The sequence below is a fragment of the Hylobates moloch genome, unplaced genomic scaffold, assembly GCF_009828535.3.
Source record: "Hylobates moloch isolate HMO894 unplaced genomic scaffold, HMol_V3 SCAFFOLD_19, whole genome shotgun sequence".
Taxonomy (NCBI): Eukaryota; Metazoa; Chordata; class Mammalia; order Primates; family Hylobatidae; genus Hylobates; species Hylobates moloch.
In genome coordinates, this window is record NW_026652294.1 from 48,938,026 (window position 1) to 48,960,284 (window position 22,259).

Genomic DNA, 22,259 nt, shown 5'->3' on the forward strand with positions numbered 1-22,259 from the left:
AAAATCCACTCCTTCTTATCAGGGAATATCCTGATAAGGAATGGTTAAGCAGGGAGGAATACCTTTCATTTTGTTTACCCTTAAGTTTCTCTCTCCAGCATCATTAAAAAGACAAGGAAAGTTTTATATATACATCTCAACAATTCAAAAGCAGAATTTTTGAAAACCTTAAGCTTGTGTAATTATTTTAAAAAGGAAAAACAGGACACAAAATTATCAATATAAAAACCAACTCACCAATGATGCCACTATCTCTGCTTTCAAGGGTAGAGGTTGGACTAGTAACAGCCCCATAGCTGCAGTCCTTGGCAGTTGCATTTGTACTGATGGGTGGGAGTGTAGAGCAGGGGCTACTGGCTGGTGGAGAGGCAGTGCTGCTAGTCAGAGTGGAACAAGGACTTATCCGCTGGGTGATTGCTGAGGTCTGAAAAATTGGAATCATGAATAAGTAAGATAACCTGATCAGCTGTTGAAGTATATTTTAAGATAAAATAAATGCTTTGATGAAAAAAAAAGAACTACATGCATAGCTTTTACATCTACTAGGCTCTATTTGTTTTTGCTTTCTCGGGTAAGGACTTTGGGGTCTATAAATTAATGTGAAACTTGATGAACTTAACACTAACAAAGACTATTGCCAGTTTTTCTGCCTATAAAATTTCCAGTGACAAGTGCCCTATCATTGCCATTCATTAATAGAATAGAGAAATTTTTTATTAAGCACAAGTTCTCCCTGCTATTTGCAAGTTTTCCTTGCAATCAATATAACTTTTTGGAAGACCTGGAACTTTGCCTTGTTAATAATTTTCCTTCCTTCCTTCCTTCCTTCCTTCCTTCCTTCCTTCCTTCCTTCCTTCCTTCTTCCTTCCTTCCTTCCTTCCTTCCTTCCTTCCTTCCTTCCTTCCTTTTCTCTCTCTCTCTCTTTCTTTTTTTGAGACAGAGTTTCATTCTTGTTGCCCGGGCTGGAGTGCAATGGCACAATCTTGGCTCACTGTAACCTCCGCCTCCCAGGTTCAAGCGATTCTCCTGCCTCAGCCTCCCAAATAGCTGGGATTATAGGCATGCGCCATCACACCTGGCTAGTTTTGTATTTTTAGTAGAGATGGGGTTTCACCATGTTGGCCAGGGTGGTCTCGAACTCCTGACCTCAGGTGATCCACCCGCCTCAACCTCCCAAAGTGCTGGGATTATAGGCGTGAGCCACTGGACCCAGCCAATAATTTTCTTCAGATGGAAGGGAAAAAAAGTCTCTACAGCTGGGAAGAAATAAAGTTCTTAATGCAAGGAAGTGTCTTTTGGATACATAGGCAGCTGTCCAGAGACAATACATGAATGCAGGGAAAAATGCCTTATTCTAAAAGTTTGTCTAATAAAACAGAATTAATATTAATTTAATACAAACCTAAATAACTTCTCTGTAACAGCATTACAGCCTGAGATCACTTTGTATCCTGAATGATTCTTACACGTGAAGTTATTTACTTTTTAAGTTTTGATGTGAAGGAATGAATAATTACTAAAAAGGTTGGTGGTAATATATTCTGGTTTACCTAATTTAATGACAATTCACTTTCCTTCAACTCTTTCTACACAAATAAATTACTACAATAGTGAATAAAAGTATATTTTTTCAAACACTAAAAACATTTTATCCTTTTTTTTTTTTTTTTTGAGATGGAGTCTCACTGTGTCATCCAGGCTGGAGTGCAATGGCATAATCTCGACTCACTGCAATCTCTGCCGCCCAGGTTCAAGTGATTCTCGTGATTCTCCTGCCTCAGCCTTCCGAGTAGCTGGGATTACAGCCGCCAAATACCACACCTGGCTAATTTTTATAGTTTTAGTAGAGACGGGGTTTCACTGTCTTGGCCAAGCTGGTCCTGAACTCCTGAACTTGGGTTCTACCCACCTCAGCCTCCCAAAGTGCTGGGATTATAGGCATGAGCCACTGCACCCGGCCAACATTTTATCGTTTTTAAAATTATTAAGTGATCGGCAGCAAAATTACTTGAAGACGCACTAATGATAAATTTAACATCTTTAAATGTTAAATTTAAAAGAAGCCTTTCAACTTCTTTACAAATAGAGTCTCTATTCATACTCTTTCTGCTAAAATTTAATAACTGGAGAATGTGTTGATAACTAGCTATGAGAATATTAAGGCTCTTCAACTCATCCTAAGATGATGCCTAGATGCAGTCCCTTGTGTTTAATCATCTGTGTTGAATCTAGGTTTTGATTTTAATTTAAATACTATAACCAGGTTACAAAAGATACATTTGACTCAACCAAGAACAAGTGACATTCTCATTACCCTCCAACCAAGTAAATCTTTTCAATCATATCAATAATATTAGAATCTGATTTTTCTTAACAACACAGTAAGATCTCAAATGTATCCAAATTTCTCTTCTATTATATGTTATCTCTCCAGAGAAGAGGAGAGTTTCAATTTTTTAAAATCTCTATTTTTATAATATGATGCTGGTCTACCACAGGAATGATTTTTTTTTTAACCTTAAAATCTTTTTTCCCTTACAGAGCAATGATTCCTAACTAGGCACACAGTAATATCACGTGTGACATGGAAAAAACAAACCTGCAAGCTCTCTCACAAAATTGACAGATACTGAGCCCCCACTCCAGACTTACTGAATTGGAATTGGAATCCTTCAGGTTAGAAATGTGGCAAACAATTTTTAACCTCCCACTCCCAGTCTGAGACACATGTGAGTAGATCAACTGTACTCAGGTCTTTTACATTAGATATAGCTATAGTCATCCCATATTGGAAAAGTTTTAGGCCCAGAATGGTGGCCTATGTCTGTAATCCTGGCACTTTGGGAGGCTTGAGGCAGGTGGATTGCTTAAGGCCAGGAGTTTGAGACCAGCCTGGCCAACATGGTAAAATGCCATCTCTATTAAAAATACAAAAATTAGCTGGGTGTGGTGGTGCATGCCTGTACTCCCAGCTACTCAGGAGGCTGAGGCATGAGAATCATTGGAACCCAGGAGGTAGAGGTTGCAGTGAGCCAAGGTCGTGCCACTGCACTCCCGCCTGGGCAACAGAGTGAGACTCTGTCTCAAAAAAAAAGAAAAAAAAAAAAAGAAGTTTTATTATGGTATGAATCTATTACTTTCATAATAACTCATTTCTGTTCTTAGACAAGATTCTCATTCTGTTCTTTGTGAAAGAAAATCATATTACATGCATAATATAGACAACGTGGAGGTTAAGCCCAAACGGCACTTACTTATTTTTACTCTAAGTTATTTTCTGCAAAATAAAGCACATATCACTGAATGTATACTTTAAAAGCTTTAACTGTAAAAGCAAAGCTTAAATATCAAGCCATTTAGAAAACAGAAAACTGTTCATGGCTTATGACTTAAAAGGCAGGCCTTATATTTATTTAAGGAGACTAGTTAATGAGCTAGAGAAAGACAACATTTATTCTTCATGCTGTAGGCTAAAATGGACATCTATTTAAGCCACTGCACTTCCTAAACCTTTCAGTGTTTTTCCCATTGCCCTTAGTGTTCTCCAGAAGGATCCTAAGAAAGCTCCCAATTTGGATCTCTTAAAGGTCCTACAAATACACAACGTAAGAAGCTAAAGAGGAAATTCATAAGGTCCATTTGAATACCTTGGAAACTACTGAAAGAATAAAGGGGTCAGATGAATATCACTTTCATGCTTTGTTTTTTTTTGCAGAAAAATGATGTATGCTGACTTGCATTAGATTCTGTCATTACTATTTTGAGAATATCATCACTACACGATCTTCCTAAGCATAGCAGTTTATCTTTGCTAATATACTGTTTAGTTCAGAAAAAAGTCACCAAATTAACATGACCTCCTACTTCTTAATAATCTTCCTGAGACCAGAAATTCCGATGATCAATTTAGCCACTTTCTTGTGTGGTTCCAAGATAGTTCCAGTGTATATTATACTGCAATAAGGCTATCATTTAGCATCATTATTAATATTTTACATTTGTATAAAGCTTAACAACTTAAAAATATTTTTATATATTATCTCATTTACTCCTTATCAACCTGGTATGAGAGGCATAATGTATGTTATTTCCCCCACTTAAGAAATGTGAAAATGAAACCAATGAAAGTATGAAAGCTATGATGTAATTTCCCCCAAATCACACAGTTCCTGCATATATTTATATACTAACTATATTGCATATTATTTTATTCTTTTTATTTATATAACATTTTACAGCTTACAAAGTATTTTCATAGTCATGATTTAACTTGATCCTTTCAACAACTCTGTCAGATGTTATTATTTCATATTACACTGGAACAGTATGGTGTGGCTGTTAAGAGCACAGATTACAAAAGCAGACTGCCTGGATATGAATACCATTCCATCACTTTCTTATTTGAAAATTGGGATATGAATGAACTCTACCACACTGGGTTGTGAAGAAGCTTAAACAAAATAGTGCAAGTAAAACAATTAGTACAATAATTGGTACACAGTAGGTATTTAATAAATATCAGTTATTATTACCTATGAAAAATATAAAGCTCAGAAAGGTTAAGTGACACGTCCAAATTTACAAAATGGTAGATGGCAGAGTTGGAACTAGAACACAAATTTTCTTCCTCCTGGTTCAATGGCTTTTCTATTCCACCATATTGCTTTAATTAAATCAATGATACTGCTCATTTACTTAAGATTATGTTATTCAGTAATGTGCAAGTAAGGTGCACTCCATAGACTTGTGACTTTATGCAAAAATCACTGTGACATGCAGAATCTCAAGAACAACAAGCACAAATTTTATCATCCAAGGAAATGTAGCTGTGTAGAAATGACAGGGTCCTTGAAAAATATTTGGGTTATAAGATATGACATCAAGTTACCTGGTCATTACTATAACAGTCACATTTTAACTTGACATGAATATCAAGAAATGAAAGGTGAAATAGATGTTTTATTGATCCCAATTTTTAAAAATCCCTCAACAATATCATTCCCATTTTTTATTCACAGAGCACAGCATATTGACATAGTTACAATGTAAATTGATTTAAAAAATCATCAGCTCTGACATCATGAAACATACATTCTTGTCATGAGGTAAAACAACCCCACAACTAAACATGTAATGTAATATCAGTTAATGGTAAGAGCTATGAAAAAACAAAGTAGAAGGATAGGGGTATATGGATGGGCAGGTGCAATTATTAGAAGAGGAATTAAGTAAGACCTCTCTGAGGAGGTAACATTTAGGCAGAACACTGAATAAGTGATGAAGTGAGTTATGGGGGGAGAACATTCCAGTACAAATGAAGATAGTTGATGTGTCTGGTGAATGGCAAGGAGGCCAATGTGGCTGGAGAGCAGTGCGTGAAAGGGAGAGGGGTAGGAAGTGATGTGGGAGAGGGGTAGGAAGTGATGTAGGAGAGGGGTAGGAAGTGATGTGGGAGAGGTAGCAAGTGGCTAGATCAGGTGTAGCCTTCTGGGCCACAGTAAAGATTTTAGATTTTATTTTAAGTATGATGGGAACACAGTAGAAGACTACAAGCAAAGTGACAGAATTGGATTCATATTTTACAAGGATCACTCTGGTTACTGTGTGAACAGACTGCAGGGGGGCAAGAGTGGAAGCAGAGACCTATTAGAAGGCCATTTAAAACCCTGTCTCTACTAAAAAATACAAAAAAATTAGCCGGGCGTGGTGGCGGGCGCCTGTAGTCCCAGCTACTCGGAGAGGCTGAGGCAGGAGAATGGCGTGAACCCGGGAGGCAGAGCTTGCAGTGAGCCGAGATTAAAAAAAAAAAAAAAAAAAAAAAAAAAAAAAGAAGGCCATTTATTCATATAATAAATACCTACTGAGCACCTAGTAATGACAGTAATGTTCTAGGGGCAGAGGATACAGCGACGGGTAGAATAGGCAAAAAATCCCAGCCTTCCAGCCTTACATTCTAGTACCTATTGCAGTAGCACAGGCAAAAGATGACAGTAGCTTTGACTTGGGTATAGCAGTGGGAATAGTGAGAAGGGATCAGATTGAGTACATATTTTGAAGACGGGGTCTATGATTTGCTGAAAGAGTGAATGTGGGTCTGATGGAAGTCAAATGGCTCCAATGCTTTTGTCCTATGCAAGTAGGTGATACCATTTATTTATATGGGAAACACTGCAGAAGGCACAGGTTCTAGGGAGAAATCTGACATGTTAAGTTTGAGATACATTTTGAACATTAGGTAGAAAATATAATGTGGGAAGATAAATATACAAATTTCAAGTAAAAGGAAAGGCAGGGCTAGAGATAATTAGGGAGTTAAGATAGTATTTAAGTAATGTGCAGCTAGCAAAACCAATAACCTAAGGAGTGAGGCTTGAGGAGAGCGCCCTGGAACATCTGAACTTATCCACGTGATATATAAATATATTCAAATAATCCTTGTATATCTCATTGTAACAAAAGTAATATGTGATATAGACTCTTCACTAATATTTATTAATAAAATATGCATATTTTAATATTAATTTAATTAAAATTAATTTGTCATCTCCTGAATAAAACGCTTCACTATCAGACATTCACGCTGAAGATTAAGATCATATAAATGAATCTAACTCTAGTACTTTCTTTTGCTACATTTAAACTGAAAAAAATGAAAACAGCAAAAAGAAAGAAAACTATAAAATATTTTTAAAATTGTTGATTTTTAGGCCAGGCGTGGTGGCTCACGCTTGTAATCCCAGCACTTTGGGAGGCCGAGGCGGGCGGATCACGAGGTCAGGAGATCGAGACCACGGTGAAACCCCGTCTCTACTAAAAAATACAAAAAAGTAGCCGGGCGTGGTGGCGGGCGCCTGTAGTCCCAGCTACTCGGAGAGGCTGAGGCAGGAGAATGGCGTGAACCTGGGAGGCGGAGCTTGCAGTGAGCCTAGATTGCGCCACTGCACTCCAGCCTGGGCGACAGAGCGAGACTCCGTCTCAAAAAATAAAAATAAAAATAAAAATAAAAATAAATAAAAATAAAACTGTTGATTTTTTAACTTTCTGAGACGGATACTTAGAAAATCCCCAAATATTTAGATATTGAGTAATATAATTCTAAGTAGCCTTTGAGTCCAAGACGAAATCACAAAAAAATCAGAAAATATTTTAAATTGAAATAAAAACTAAGTATAACAAAACTTGTAGGATATAGCTAAAGATGTGCTTAAAAAGAAATATTAGTTTTAAATGTGTATTTTAGAAAAGTAAAAAATCTGAACTAATGATCCAAGTAATCTTTTAGATACCACTTTCTAAATTATCATTTTGTAACTGATAAATTCTACTGTGGTCACAGTAACTGGAATCTTTGGAAATTTGTCAAGACCTGCTTTATGGCTCAGCATACAACCAATTTGGTAAATAATCCACATGCACTTGAAAAGAATGTATATTCTGCAAATTTGGGGTGCAGTGCTTATATACATGTCAATTTTATTTGTTGGCTTGCTCATTCATTCATTAAATCAATCAAAACCTAAAAGTGGCTTTTTGGGTTGTTAAATCTAAGACTAAAGCTAAAAGATTATTCACAAACTGAAGAAATAACAGTGATTATGGAAAATTAAGTTGTATTCTAGGCCTCAAAAGGCATTCAACAATTGGGATTATTTCTGGCATAATAAGCTGATTCACACCATGTTTCACAAAGGTGATAGCAAACAGCTTACCTGATTTTCATCCTGTACTTCCATGCTGTATTGGTCACCTGGCTGAACTTCTGTGACTTTCTCTCCAAGAAGGAAACCCAGACGAGTCATGAGTGTGTTTGCTGCCTCATCTACAGATGGAGGGGGGCCAAGCTCCTGTTCAGCATCACCTGTAACAAGAAGGCATTGAAGAACATGAATCTTTCAAAATAAAATGGTCTAGTTCTGCAACTATTTGTACATTCACTTTGGCCATTTCTTTAGTTTTCACATTTTAACTAAAAAATTACAAGGTTATGAGGTTTTTCTTGGATTACTCACTCTCAATATAAATTCGCTTCCAAGTAAACAATTTACACAAATCAAATAAAAATGAGCCAGGGAACTCAAAATGATTATAAATGTGAGGCAGAAAAAAAAATTTACCTAAAATGAGTATCTGTTTACGTTAGGTTGACTTACTGTCCATATTTATTCAGGTTTTGTTCTAAATTCAGAGCATTTAATCTCACCTTGTAACAATCCACGGTAGCACAGATTTTAAAGGACATCACAAAAATATTTTTATGGGGTCAGATATATTCGTTAGCATTACAAGCATTAACTGTAGTGTCATACGGTTTGATGCCAAAACACAACAGCATCACAAAACACAATCATATCCTATTATTTAGGATATTCAGTATTACACAGTAAACCACTCCAAATGCCAAGAAAGTAAGATGTGCATTGTTATTATTCCATTTAACATTTATATTAACTTCTCTAATAAAGTCACAAGCTGGGGGTCAGAGATAGGGTATATGTGTATTTTTGTATATTAGTACTGAACTCAAGTTCCATCTGTGAAAAATCTCTACAAAACTCTCATTGAATGTATGTCCAGGTAGAAAAACAAGGCTCTATTTTTCCTCTCCTATTATCCACCCAGAGGAAACATAAATAGATTTCTCTGCCACAGAACAGAAATAAGAGAATCAGTAGGGTTATTTTTATATTATAAACATTTAGATACTTATTTTTTTCTCAAGAATAATTGAAAGCTTCTTATTCCTTGATAAAATGAAAAGGCAAAACTGGTCTCTTCAAATTAATGAGTAACACTTTCCTCCCTCCTAAAGGTTAAACTAACTAATCTTTTGCAAATTTTTCTCATCGTAGATTCCAGACCTCTAGATATTCTGGGACTCTATTTCACTGTCTCCTACAAAGTTATTCTGACAATAAGTGTTTTCTATGTACATGGTTAACAACAGATATGAGAATTTATATAACACGGAGATATAGTGACTGACTTTGAAAAGTTTATAATCTATATGGAAAATAAGAGTATATATTTATTTAGAATATACTTACATAAGGCTTATGATGTACAAGTCATTAGCATAAACACTTTACATATATTAGCTTACTTAACCTTCATAACTTTAGATTCCACTAAGGTAGAAATTATTATCCTCATTTTACAGGTGAGAAAATAGAGGCACAGATAAATTAAATTATTTGCTCAAAGTAATACAACCAGTAAATGGTAGAGCCAGGCTTAGAACTTGAGCTCCCTGACTCCAGAATCTATGCTCCCAATGAACACACACAGTGTCTTCCTCACTGGAAAGAAATATTACAAATGGTGAGAATGTCTGAATAAGAGATAACTTGTAATAATAGGCATATTGCTCATATTATATTAATCTCAATAATCCTAACAAAGCATGTTGTAAACACTAAGTAAGGTAATCAAATGGAGGTTCTTAAGAGACAGATAACTGCAACCCTTTCTACATTACTACTTTCAGTACTTCCAAGTACTAATGCAGAAAGAAGTTCAAGAATTCTTCTGTGACTGGCTATATTAGATACTGCTACCACACCAGGTCCTTTTCATCTGGTTTGACTGGTATTTTTTACACCTTGCTAAATCTACTTTTTCTTTCCTATTTACTTACCTCGTCTCAAAATATCATTTGAGGATGACATTAATATGGTATTATCTGCCGTGCACTCTACAATGAAAGAAATCCAATACCAGGTTATGATACGAAAAAACTATCTTTGGCAATTACATTTGTTTTGAACTTTTCTTATTTGTTGATCTTGAGTAAAATTTTACACATTATGAAAGGCCTAGTAGATGAATTAGTGGGAGCTTCTCAAGTAACAGACAGGGACCTAATTGTGAATCCCTCCATCTTAAGTCTTAGATTATCAACGGCTGCCTCTGTCTCCTCTTCCTTAAAGTATGCCAGGATTTCTGGTGGAATAAAGTAGAAACAGTAGAGGCACTTCCTTTCCGGTTTCTAGATTACAGACTTAACTGTCAGTAACCTCTTCCCTATTCCATTTTCATTTCCTATTTTAAAATAAATTAAAAACAGTTACTTCTGAAAACAAAAAAGGGTGGGGCCAGGAGCGGTGGCTCATGCTTGAAATCCCAGCACTTTGGGACGCTGAGGCAGGTTGATCACTTGAGCCTAGGAGTTCAAGATCAGCCTGGGCAACATGGTGAAATCCCATCTCTACAAAAAATACAAAAATTAGCTGGGTGTGGTGGTGCGCGCCTGTGGTCCCAGCTACTTAGGAGAATTGCTTGAACCCAGGAGGCTGAGGTGGCAGTTAGCCATGATCATGTCACTGCACTCCAGCCTGGGCAACAGAGCAAGATCCTGTCTGAAAAATAAATAAATAATAATTTTTTTAAAAAAAGGTGGGAATATCTGAAATATATTTTGAAGTTGCTCTGTAGGACCAGATGAAAAGCTTCTCACTTGCAGGAATTTATTAGGTTGGTGCAAAAGTAACTGAGGTTTTTGCCATTATGGCACCATTAAAAGTAATGGCAAAAACCACAATTACTTTTGCACCAACATAATAGTGTATTCAAATACTGTATATTGAAACACAAAGCCAGGTCCTCCCCTCCAAACCATTTCATTTAAAATATGCTTAAAATGTCACCAGGTCAAACATTTTGATTTTTTTCCTACTTAGTGTACGTTGATTCTGCATTCTTCCTTAAATACTACCATTTTTCTTCCCTTTGTTTCATTTCTACTTCCCACTTGCAAGTAACTGCTATGATAAAACCTCTCTGCCTGCAAAATGAAAATTTACCAGCAGAATAAAGTCTGGCCAGTGGAATAAAGATAGCCTTTTTCCCCCTCATTACAATTAACAACAGGGCCATTTGAAGATCACTAAAAGGGAGGATTTAATGGAAATAGTGGTAGCTTAAGAGAGAGAAATCAGTGCTTAATTATCAGGGTTATTGGGTTCTTAATTTTTAAGAACAGAGAAAGTGATTTAAAAAAATTTAAGAAAATTATTTGACATACTTTTTTAAAGATTGTCTGGTCTTTGGAGGCAATGTGCATTTTAGAATGAGTTTCATCCATACTGTGTGTATCAAGTCTTTTTTTGGCGGGGGGTGAGGGTGCATTATGGTTTTCCATGTTCATGGTTTGGAAGACAATTTTGTTATGAAATCAATACTCCCCAAATCAATCTACCAATTTAATGCAATCCTTATCAAAATTCCAGCTTGCTTGCTTACTTGCTTCCTCTCCTTTTTCCCTTATTTTTGCAGAAATTGACCAGCTGATCATAAAAATTATATGGAAATATAAGGGGCCCAAAATTAAAAAACAACCTTTAAAAAGAAGAACAGAGTTGGAAGATTCACATTTCCTATTTTCAAAATTTATTACAATGCAACATTAATCAAGGCAGTATGGTACTGGCATCAGAATAGATCAATGAAATAAAGAGTCCAGAAATATACTCTTACATTATAGTCAATTGATTTTTTTTTCTTTTCTAGGACAGGGTCTCGCTCTGTTGCCCAGGCTGGAATACAGTGGTACAACCATGGCTCACTGCAGCCTCGACCTCCTGGGCTCAAGCAATCCTCTTGCCTCAGCCTCCTGAGTAGCTAGGACCACAGGTATGCACCACCATGCCTGGATAATTAAAAAAAATTTTTTTTTGTAGAGATGGTGTCTCATTATGTTGCCCAGGCTGGTCTTGAACTCCTGGGCTTAAGCAATCCTCCCACTTGACCCTCCCAAAGTGCTAAAATTACAGGCATGAGTCACCATTCCTGCCTTGGCCAAATGATTTTTAACAAGGATGCAATGACAATTCAATGGGAAAAAATAATCTCTTCAACGGTGTTGGGACAACCGGATAACCACAAACAAAGGTATGAAGATGAAGCCCTATCTCATATATCAAAATTAACTAAAAATGTATTGTGGACCTAAATGTATAAGCTAAAACTATAAAACTCTTAGAAGAAAACATGGTAGTAAACTTTGTGACCTTTGTTTAGGCAATGATTTCTTAGATATGACACTAAAAGCACAAGTGACAAAAGGAAAAACAGATAAATCAGACTTCATCAATATTAAGAAGTGTCATGCTTCAAAGGATACCATCAAGAGAGTGCAAAGACAACCCACTGAATGGGAGAAAATATATGTGAATCATGTGTTCAAGGGACTTGAACCCAAACTATATAAAGAACTCCTGCTACTCAACCATAAAAAGGCAAATAAACGAATTAAAACAGGCAAAATACTGGAATAGACATTTCACCAAAGAGGGTATACAAATGGTCAATAAGTACATAAAAGGGTGTTTGACATAATTAGTCATTAAGGGAAATGCAAATCAAAACCACAAGGAGATATCAAGTTATATCCACTAGGATGGTTAAAACAAAAAAGACAAGCAATAAGAAAGAGTAAAATCTACTGGAACCTTCATACAATAATGGTAGCAATGTAAAATTGTGCAGACACTTTGAAAATAGTTTGGCAGTTCCTCAAGATGTTACACATAGAGTTACCATGTGACTCAGTAGATCTACTCCTAGGCATATACCCAAAAGAACTGAAAACACACATCAACTTGTACATGAATGGTCATAGCAGTGTTATTCGTAACAGTCAAAAATACCCCACTGTCCCTCAAATGATGAATGGATAAATAAAATGTCATATATTCCCATTAGGGAACATCTGGCTATGAAAAAAAAAGAAATACTGATACATGCCATGAAATGAAAGAACACTCACTGAAAGTATTGTGCTAAGAAAATCAGACACAAAAGACCACATATTGTGTGATTCCAATCGTATGAAATGTCTGGAATAGGCAAATCTGTAGAAATAAAAAGTAGACAAGTCATTGCCTAGACTGGGTTGTGTGAGGAGTGACTCTGAATGACTTTTTTTTTTGGGAGGGGGGTGATAAAAATGCTCTAAAATTAGACAGTGGTGATAGTTACACAAGTCTATAAATATACTAAGTATCACCGAGGTGTACATCTTAAAAGGATGTATTTTTTGGTATGTGAATTACATTTCAGTATAGCTGTTATTAATAAATACGAAAACCCCATAACAGTACAGATAGAACCATGTACCCATCACCCAGTTTTCCCAAAGGTAACATCTTACATAACGACAGTGAGTTATATGGGAAAATGACACTGGGAGAATACAATTAACTAGATTACAAACCTTATTCAGATTTTGCCTAAATTTTTTTTTTTTTTTGGACAGAGTCTCACTCTGTCATGAGGCTGGAGTACAGTAGCACTCAGCTCACTGCAACCTCTGCCTCCCGGGTTTATGCGATTCTCCTGCCTCAGCCTCCTGAGTAGCTGGGACTACAGGCGCCCACCACCACGCCCGGCTAATTTTTTGTATTTTTAGTAGAGATGGGGTTTCACCACGTTGGCCAGGATGGTCTCAATCTCTTGACCTCGTGATCTGCCCACCTAGGCCTCCCAAAGTGCTGGGATTGCGCCACTGCACCTGGCCAGAATTTTTTTTTTTTTTTTTAAAGAGATGGGGTCTCAGCTTTGTTGTCCAGGCTGTTCTGGAACCCCTGAGCTCAGGTGGTCCTCTCACCTCAGCACCCTCAGCATGCTGGGAATACAGTTGCATGTCACCCTGGCCAGCTTGGTTTTGTCAGATTTTGCCTGCACTCATTTGTTGTGGTTGGGGTTTTTTGGGTACATTTTGTGTATAGTTCCATGAATTTCCATGTGGTATCATTTTTCTTTTGCCTGAAGAAATTTCTTGAACATTTCTTGTAGTACAGGTCAACTGGTGATAAAGTCTTCCATTTTTTATATGTTTGAGAAAATCTTCACTTTGCTTTCATTTTTGAAATTATTTTTTCAGGGTATACCATTCTAGGTTGATAGTGTCTTTGTCTCACTAATTTAAAGATGCTATTCCTAAATGTGAAAATTAAAAAATTTAAAAAAGGATGCTGCCCCACTTGTCTTCTGTCTTGAATTTTTTTTTTTCAAAGAGAAGTGTGCTGTAATCTTTGTTTCTCCACTGTGTGATTTCTCTGACTGATTTTAATAGTTTTTCTTTATCGTTAGTTTTAAGCAGTTTCATATTGTGTCTTAGTGAAATCTTCACATTTCTTGTGCTTAGGATTCATTGAACTTCTTGTATCTGTGGGTTTATAGTTTTCATCAAACTTAGAACATTTCTTCGAAAAACACAGATGTGTATGTGTCTGTATATACACAAACACACAGATATATGTGTGTATATATATATAAAAAACAATTTTTGGTGGTTGTTCTCTCTTTCTGGGGCAGATTATAACTTTTATTAGCTATAATAATAGCTAGCTATATATGGCAATTAACTAGACCATTAACCAAATCTGAGTAAGGTCTGTAGTCTAGTTAATTGTACATGCCAGGTACTATTCCTAAGCATTTTACCTATATTAACTAATTTAAGCATCAAACTGCCCTGCAAGGTAGGCAATCTTATCCATGCTTTACAAATAACAAAAATAAAGCATACAAAGAATAAGTAACTTACCAAATTCATATGGCTAGTAAGTGGCTGAGCCAGGCAATCTGGCTGTAGACCTCAGGCTCTTTATTCCTAAGTTATACTGTCATCTCCAAGTCCAGTCTCTCACCATATTGCCAGGCATCAGTCCCCAGCTCCCCTCTGCCCAATGAATTTGCTCAAAACTCTTAAAATTTCTCAAGTCATCATATCAATTATTTGACCTATACTTTTGTCTCATCTATGACCATCCAGGTGATATGAAGAGGGTCTCATCTTCATAACAATACACTCCAATTAAGGTATGTCCCTAAATAAAGAGAGTACTTTCCTTGAATGGAATTCTGTAACTTCTTTAATAATGACGACAACTTTGATGTATGAGAAACAGATAGCTGGTTGTTGAAAAACAATCTCTGTGAGACTGTGATACACAAAATAAATCATACAGCACTCATGCATTACGCTGATTAAAACGATTTAAATTTGTAGTTCTTGGTTTTATTTTGGCTGTTTGTAAGCAGTGTGTTTACGCATTAGGCTATGCTACCAGATATTTGGTTGAGGAACATAACACCATAAAGACTAAGGGATTATAACTTTTACGTGGAAATGGAAGGGTCCAAGAATAGTATAGAAGACTTGAAGAAAGGCCAGGTGCGGTGGCTCACGCCTGTAATCCCAGCACTTTGGGAGGCTGAGGGGGGTGGATCACATGAGGTCAGGAGTTTGAGACCAGCCTGACCAACATGGTGAAACCCCGCCTCTACTAAAAATACAAAAAATTAGCCAGGTGTGCTGGCAGGTGCCTGTAATCCCAGCTACTCGGGAGGCTGGGGCAGGAGAATCACTTGAACCTGGGAGGCGGAAGTTGCAGTGAGCCGAGATTGTGCCATTGCACTCCAGGCTGGGCGACAAGAGTGAGACATTGTCTCAAAAAAAAAAAAAAGAGAGAGAGAGAAGAAAGGCATACTGCTTAATATCAAGATTAATATAAAGCTAAAGTAATTAAGACACAGCTAGACAAAAGCATAGATAAAAAGGTGGTCAATGGAACAGAATTTAAAAATCCAAAAACAGATCTCTCTCTCTAATCACCTGATTCAGAACTAAAGTTTCACTGCAGTGTTTCAGTAACATGAGAGTATTTTCAAGTATTGGTGACAGATCAATATGATATCCATATGGAAAAATAAATCCTGTCCTTAAAAGAATACATTTCATATAGATTATAGACCCAAAGGTAAAAAGTGAAGCAATAAGGCTTCTGGAAAACGACCTAATAGTATATCTTTATGACCTAGAACTAGGTAAATATTTCTTAGACAGGCCCAAAAGGCAACAACCATTAAGAAAAAAGATTGGCAAAGTCAATCTTTTCACCAAAGACACCATTAAGAAGGTAAAAGGGCAAGCCATAGAGTGAGATAACTACTACGAATCAACAAGAAAAAGAAAGACAATCCAATTAAAAAATAGACAAAAGTTCTATACAGGATTTACAAAAGAGAATATCCAAATAGCTAATAAGCACATGTAAAAGGGTTCAATATTATTGGGAAATGCAAATCAAAACTCCGATGAGATACTGCTACACATGTACAGTGTAGAATGGCACACAAAACAAACAAAATAGCATCTGATAGTATGGGGCAAAGGAACACTGAAACACTGCTGTGCTGATGGGAATGTAAATTGGTAGCATCAAATTTGGATAAAAGGTTTGGCATTTAAAAAATGTATGGTTTCGAATTTGGAAAATGTTTGCCATTTTACAGAAACCATATGACTCAGCAAGTCCACTACTAGTTGTATAACAAAAAGGAAAAGTATACTAATAGGTGCATCAAAAGACACGTAACAAATGTTCATAAAACTATTCATCATAGCCCAAGTTGAAAACGTCCATCAAGACCAAGTGCAGTGGCTCACGCCTGTAATTCCAGCACTTTGGGAGGCCGGGGAGGGTGGATCACTTTAGGTCAGAAGTTCAAGACTAGCCTGGCCAACATGGTGAAACCCTTTCTCTACCAAAAAAATACAAAAACTAGCCAGGTGTGGTGGCACATGCTTGCAGTCCCAGCTATTCGAGCCTAGGTAACATGGCAAAACCCTAGCTCCACAAAAACATTTTTTAAAAAAAGAAGCCAGGCCTGGTAGTGCACGCCTGTAGTCCCAGCTACTCAGGTAGGTAAAGTAGGAGGATGGCTTGAGTCTGGGAGTTCAAGGTTGCAATGAACCATGATTGCACCACTGTACTCTAGTCTGGGCAACACAGTGAGACTCTGTCTCAAACTGTCCCCAACCCCTGCCACCCCCTCCCCCCCCCAAAAAAAACCGTATTACTGAACAAAAGAAGACAGATTCAAAAGAATACTTAGGGCTGGGCGCAGTGGCTCACACCTGTAATCCCAGCACTTTGGGAGGCCGAGGTGGGTGGATCACCTGACCAACATGGCGAAACCCCATCTCTACTAAAAATACAAAAAAATTTAGCCGGGTGTGGTTGCAGGTGCCTGTAATCCCAGCTACTTGGGAGGCTGAAACATGTGAATAGCTTGAACCAGGGAGGCGGAGGTTGCAGTGAACCGAGATATTGCCATTACACTCCAGCATGGGCGACAGAGCAAGACTCTATCTTAAAAAAAAAAAAAAAAAAAGAATACATACTAAATGATTTTATTTATATAATAGTTCAGAAATTGGTAAAACAAATAATTGATGATGGCAGTCAGAACAGTGGGTATGTTTGTAGCGGGAGGATAATGATGCAGAGAAAGCCTGAAGGAAGCTTCTGAACTGCTGAAAACATTCAATATCTTAATTTGTATTCACTTCATAAATTTTCATAGCAAGGCATAATTGTTATTTGTGTTCCTTTCTGTATATTTTAATTTTTACAAAATTACAAAAAATGTATTAAAAACTTAGGGCACTGACCTTGAGAATGAAACAATATTCTCAACAATACTTGTTTATGCTTTTTTACTCTAAGAAACAAGTCTAGAATTATGAAAAAAACAAATAACAATATATATTTAAGCTATATATTTTAATACTATTTAAGTTGCTCAGATGAGGGATACTAATATCAGCAAACTTACTACTCTAAATGTTTAGATCTTTCATTTAAAGTTCCTGTCTAACAAAGATATAATTTTAGAAATCAAGAGATTTCAAGGAAATTATATATGAAATATGTTATAGTTTAAATAGATCTTCAACTAATGAAAACTTTTATGTATTTTTTCCCACTCAGGAAAGAATGCACCAAACACACTTGCATTACTTTTTTTAAAAAACAAATGACAAAGACCCAGTTTACCATATTTACTTAAATTTTAAAAAATATTTTATATATTTAGGGAGTACAAGTGCAGATTTCTCACATGCATGTATGACACAGTGGTGGCGTCTGGACAGTCAGTGTACCCATCACTCGAAAAATGAGTGTGCATTATACCCAACAGGTAAATTTTCGACCCTCTCAAACTTTACTTTTTAAATTTCAGCTTAACATTACTAATTTAAACAATTGTCAAAACTAAGTTGCTAGCATTCATCCACAACTAGAAAACATCCTTAATTTATATTAAACTAGAAATGTATTACCACAAATACATTAATATCTTGCACTACTAAATAGAGAAAAAATAGAAATTATTTCTATGGAAGATTCATGCTGTCATGCTGACAATGTTAACTTCACTTGACAGAAAAAAATAGGAATTATTTCTGTGGAAGATTTATGCAGGCAATGTTAACTTCACTTGACACTACACCTGGCTCACATTTCAGACACAATGGAAAAGCAGATCCATGCTAGTGTTAAGTGTACAATCTTGTCCTACCACTACTCAAGAGTCAAGGTTCAACTAAGTATATTTAATAATGAAAGCAAAGTGTATACAGAGCTTTACAATTTTAAAGCTCAAAAAAAGGGTCCTATTATGTGGCCTCATCAATAAATTCAAAAGTTTAAGACAAATAGGGACTCCAATGAGCTGTTTATAAATACTCTAGATTAGGCACAATGAAAAAGAAAGTCAAGTTCATCTGAAATCTTCAAAGAAATGTTCCTTAATCCTCAATGGTACTTGTTATAGTTTAACATTTCTGTTCAAATGTGTGTGTTGAATTACTTGTTATGCAAGGGTAGCAGCTGCTCCTCACCATTTATCGGTAAGGACTTCGACTCTTTCTTGACCCTTTTCAACAATTCTCTTTGTAGTGATTTTCTGCCATCAACTATTTTAGGTATAAGTTGACAGAAATTTGAAGCTGCCCATGGCACTACCACCAAATAACGTGGAAGAAAATGAAGTGAGGCCTCCATGACCTCGTGAATGAATGAAGCAAATCTTGTATCAAAAGAAGAAAATCCACTTCCAAAACATGGAAATCCAATCAAGGTGGAGAAAAATGACTGTTCCTCAGCTTCTGCTTCTTCAGGAACCCCTTTGATTCTCCAAAAAAGTCCTCAAATAAGTTTTCATAGAAGTTGAATAAAAATGGGTCCCTTCCACCAAAAAAGTCCCTGAAGGCATCATCTGGGTTACAGGAATGTGAAGCCAAACTAAAACGAACTGTCAAAATGACTTCCAACTCCTCCTCCACCATTTAATTTCTTTGCCATATTTGTCACAGATGTCCCATTTTTTAGCATCTGATAATATCTCATATGCTTCAGCTACTTGCCGGAATTTTCTGTTTCTTCTCTATTCTCAGGATTTTTATCTGGGTGCCACTTTGGTGCCAGTTTCCAATATGCCTCTTTAATAACCCTGGAGTGGGGGGGGGGGGAGCCGGGGGGGGCATGTCTCTACATGCCTAGAACTTCATAGTATTCTACCAAGTTTCAACAGACTGTAGGAACAGGCTGGAGGACATGAGCGGTGGTGTCAGGAAGCAGGGGAGGCAGGGCTCAGCTCTGGCACGGCAGTGCTGGTGGCAGTGGTGGCACCCCACGCTTTCCTCTGACAACCTTTGTTTTAAATTGGCTATTTAGGAATTCTGTGGAAATGACAGCCAGGACACAAGTTCTCAACTTTTCTTCCTCCTACTACCTACACCTCACTGGAGTGATACAACTGTCAAAACAAGGGTGGTAGTGACACTAGGCAAGTACACTGGAAGCTAAAGGTAGATGAGAACAGGAGTGACACTTCATTTTCTGTAATCAGCGAATAACCAGGGAAGAGTGAGGAGCCAAGAGCAAGGGAAACAGCAACAACCTTAGATTTCTCCAGCTTTTCTGGTTGACAGATGTTGGTGAATCCACTTGGAGGGGGGCTGTACCTGCTAAATGTGGTCCTTGGAGGTTTAACCATTCCGAGAGGCAATATTATTACCAGATAAAGCAGAATTTAAGGTGGTACGAGGTGTCGGTGTCAAGTGAAATTTCTGTTTTCCTGGAATTGGCAAGTAGGGCCCACAGGGCAATGAACAAAAGACCTTGAAGACTCTACATTTTAAATACGGACCTCTGGGGCTACCTTTCTCCCTGCTGGCTTGTTGAGATGTTCCATTTCAGTAGGCATGACAATACAATTTTCTCCCTTCCTCACCTGGTTCATGGTTTTCAACATGCCTAGAAAGAAGTTCATGCCTGTGCCTATAGGCCCCAAAGTTGAGACTGTAGAGGGCAGTCTATACTACTCAGGTTCATCTACCTTCCACTAGGCCAAATGAACCTACAGTGAGCTAGTTTAGAGAGAGGACCAACAGCGAGAGGACAGAAGCCCTTCCAACATCATCCCTGGGTAAATTCAGGTTATTATCAGAAGACCATTTAAGATACATATCACTAACAATCCATGGGCAGTTATATAAAGAGTATCTTTATTTATTCTCCCTCCTCTCTACTGAGAAGAGTAAGCTGAAAGAAGAGGAGGCTCTGTGACAGTGCAAATTTAGTAGGAACACACACGTCCCTCTAATTTGGAGCTAAATTAAATCACCATGCCTACTCTTTCCTTTTTTTGAGACGGAGTCTCACTCTGTCACCCAGGCTGGAGTGCGGTGGTGCGATCTTGGCTCACTGCAACCTCTGCCTCTCAGGTTCAAGCAACTCTCCTGCCTCAGCCTCCCTAGTAGCTGGGACTACATGCACCTGCCACCATGGCCGGCTACTTTTTGTATATTTAGTAGAGACAGGGTCTCACCATGTTGGCCAGGCTGGTCTCGAACTCCTGACCTCAGGTGATTCACCTGCCTCGACCTCCCAAATGCTGGGATTACAGGTGTGAGCCACCATGCCAGGCCTTTGCCTACTTTTTTCTACTACTATATTCTCAGTGCCTAACACATAGGAGGCATTCAAGAAATATTTCCTGAAAGCATGAAGTAAGTATTTTTTAGAGAAGGACACAATCAGATTTGAATATAATAAAGGTTCTTCTGGTAGCATTGAGGGTAATGGATTGGAGGAGGATGAGGCAAAAAGACTAGAAATTTTCTCAGCTTCCTGAAAACACAAACATATAAATCTGCCTATACATACATTCATCCTTTTAAATAGTGGTACTGTTTAAACAGTAATACTTGTCCTGAACCCATCAACTCTATCATCCTTCCTCCTTTTAATAGCAATATTGTCCCTTTTCCTATCTAAAAATGAATCTTTCCAATTATATTTTGGATCTTACTGAAGCCTGTCTTCAGGGAAACTTGATACAAAAGATTAGTCTTTCTCAAATTCATACTCGTGCTTTCAGATGAGTTTTTCCCATTGAGTGTTAAACATATTCCAACATCTTCCAACAAATCACAAACAACTTTACTCGACTACTCGTCTCGTATCAGTTAATAACTTAAAGTGGAGCAATGGCATTAACGATAGAGGGAAGCCATTATTTTTGTTTTTTGTTTTTTTGAGATAGGGTCTCATTTTGTCACCCATGCTGGAGTTCAGTGGCACGATCAGCCTTGAACTCCCAGGTAGGCCCAAGCAATCCTCCCACTTCAGCCTCTTGAGTAGCTGGTACCACAGGCATGTGCCACTACACCCAGCCTTTTTTTTTTTTTTTTTTTAAAGAGATAGAGTCTCCCTATGTTGCCAGGCTGGTCTTGAATTCCTGAGCTCAAGTGACCCTCTTGCGTTGACCCCCCAAAGAGCTGAGATTATAGGCATGAACCACCACGCCCAGCCTACAAGAAATATTTTGTAAATTAAAGGAAGTGCTAGGAAGAGCACAGAGACAAAACAATTACCCTTATTTTGGTAGGGTGAGGGGAGGAAAGGGATGGAAGAGGATTCTTAGAAGAGGGTATACTTGAAATTAATGGATGAGTTTGACATTGAACAGTAGAGTTAGGGAAAAAGAGCAGAGGGAACAATTTGTAGGTTCAAATTGTTTGACTTACCAATTCAACAAAAATACAGGTCTCGATCACAACTGATTAAATGCAGCATATTTAATATTATTTTAAAACAGTGTTTGAAGTTTATTTCTGGAATAATGTTGATAGTACTATTAGTTAACAGTAGTGATGACTGTAACAATAACTTATTGAGACATTACTGTACTTTTCTAAATGCATTATATGTATTAAATCATTTAATCTTCACAACATTTCTTATCTTACAAATAGCAAAAGTGAGGCACACAAAGATTAAGTTCTTGCTTGTCTATGGTTACAGAGTTAGTTAAGTAACAGCGACAATATTTAAGTCCAGGCAATCTGGTTCCTGAGCCTATGTTCTCAACCATTTCATCATCCTGCCAAGAAAACTGTGATT

The 22,259-nt window shown here is 37.2% G+C and overlaps 1 protein-coding gene and 1 pseudogene across 9 annotated transcripts in view; both read right to left on the minus strand.

Moving 5' to 3' along the window:
- The window catches only part of TANC2 (tetratricopeptide repeat, ankyrin repeat and coiled-coil containing 2), a 486,082-nt gene that overhangs the window by 236,216 nt on the left and 227,607 nt on the right, over positions 1 to 22,259 (minus strand). For all 9 annotated transcript variants that reach the window (XM_058432006.1, XM_058432005.1, XM_032138883.2 and 6 more), the window contains 2 exons: positions 7,710 to 7,858; positions 238 to 424 (listed from right to left, as the gene is read on the minus strand). In XM_058432006.1, the coding sequence (XP_058287989.1) occupies positions 238 to 424; positions 7,710 to 7,858 (336 nt within the window). The remainder of the gene's footprint in view (positions 1 to 237; positions 425 to 7,709; positions 7,859 to 22,259) is intronic.
- Positions 18,580 to 19,848, minus strand: LOC116459095 (dnaJ homolog subfamily B member 6-like; annotated as a pseudogene).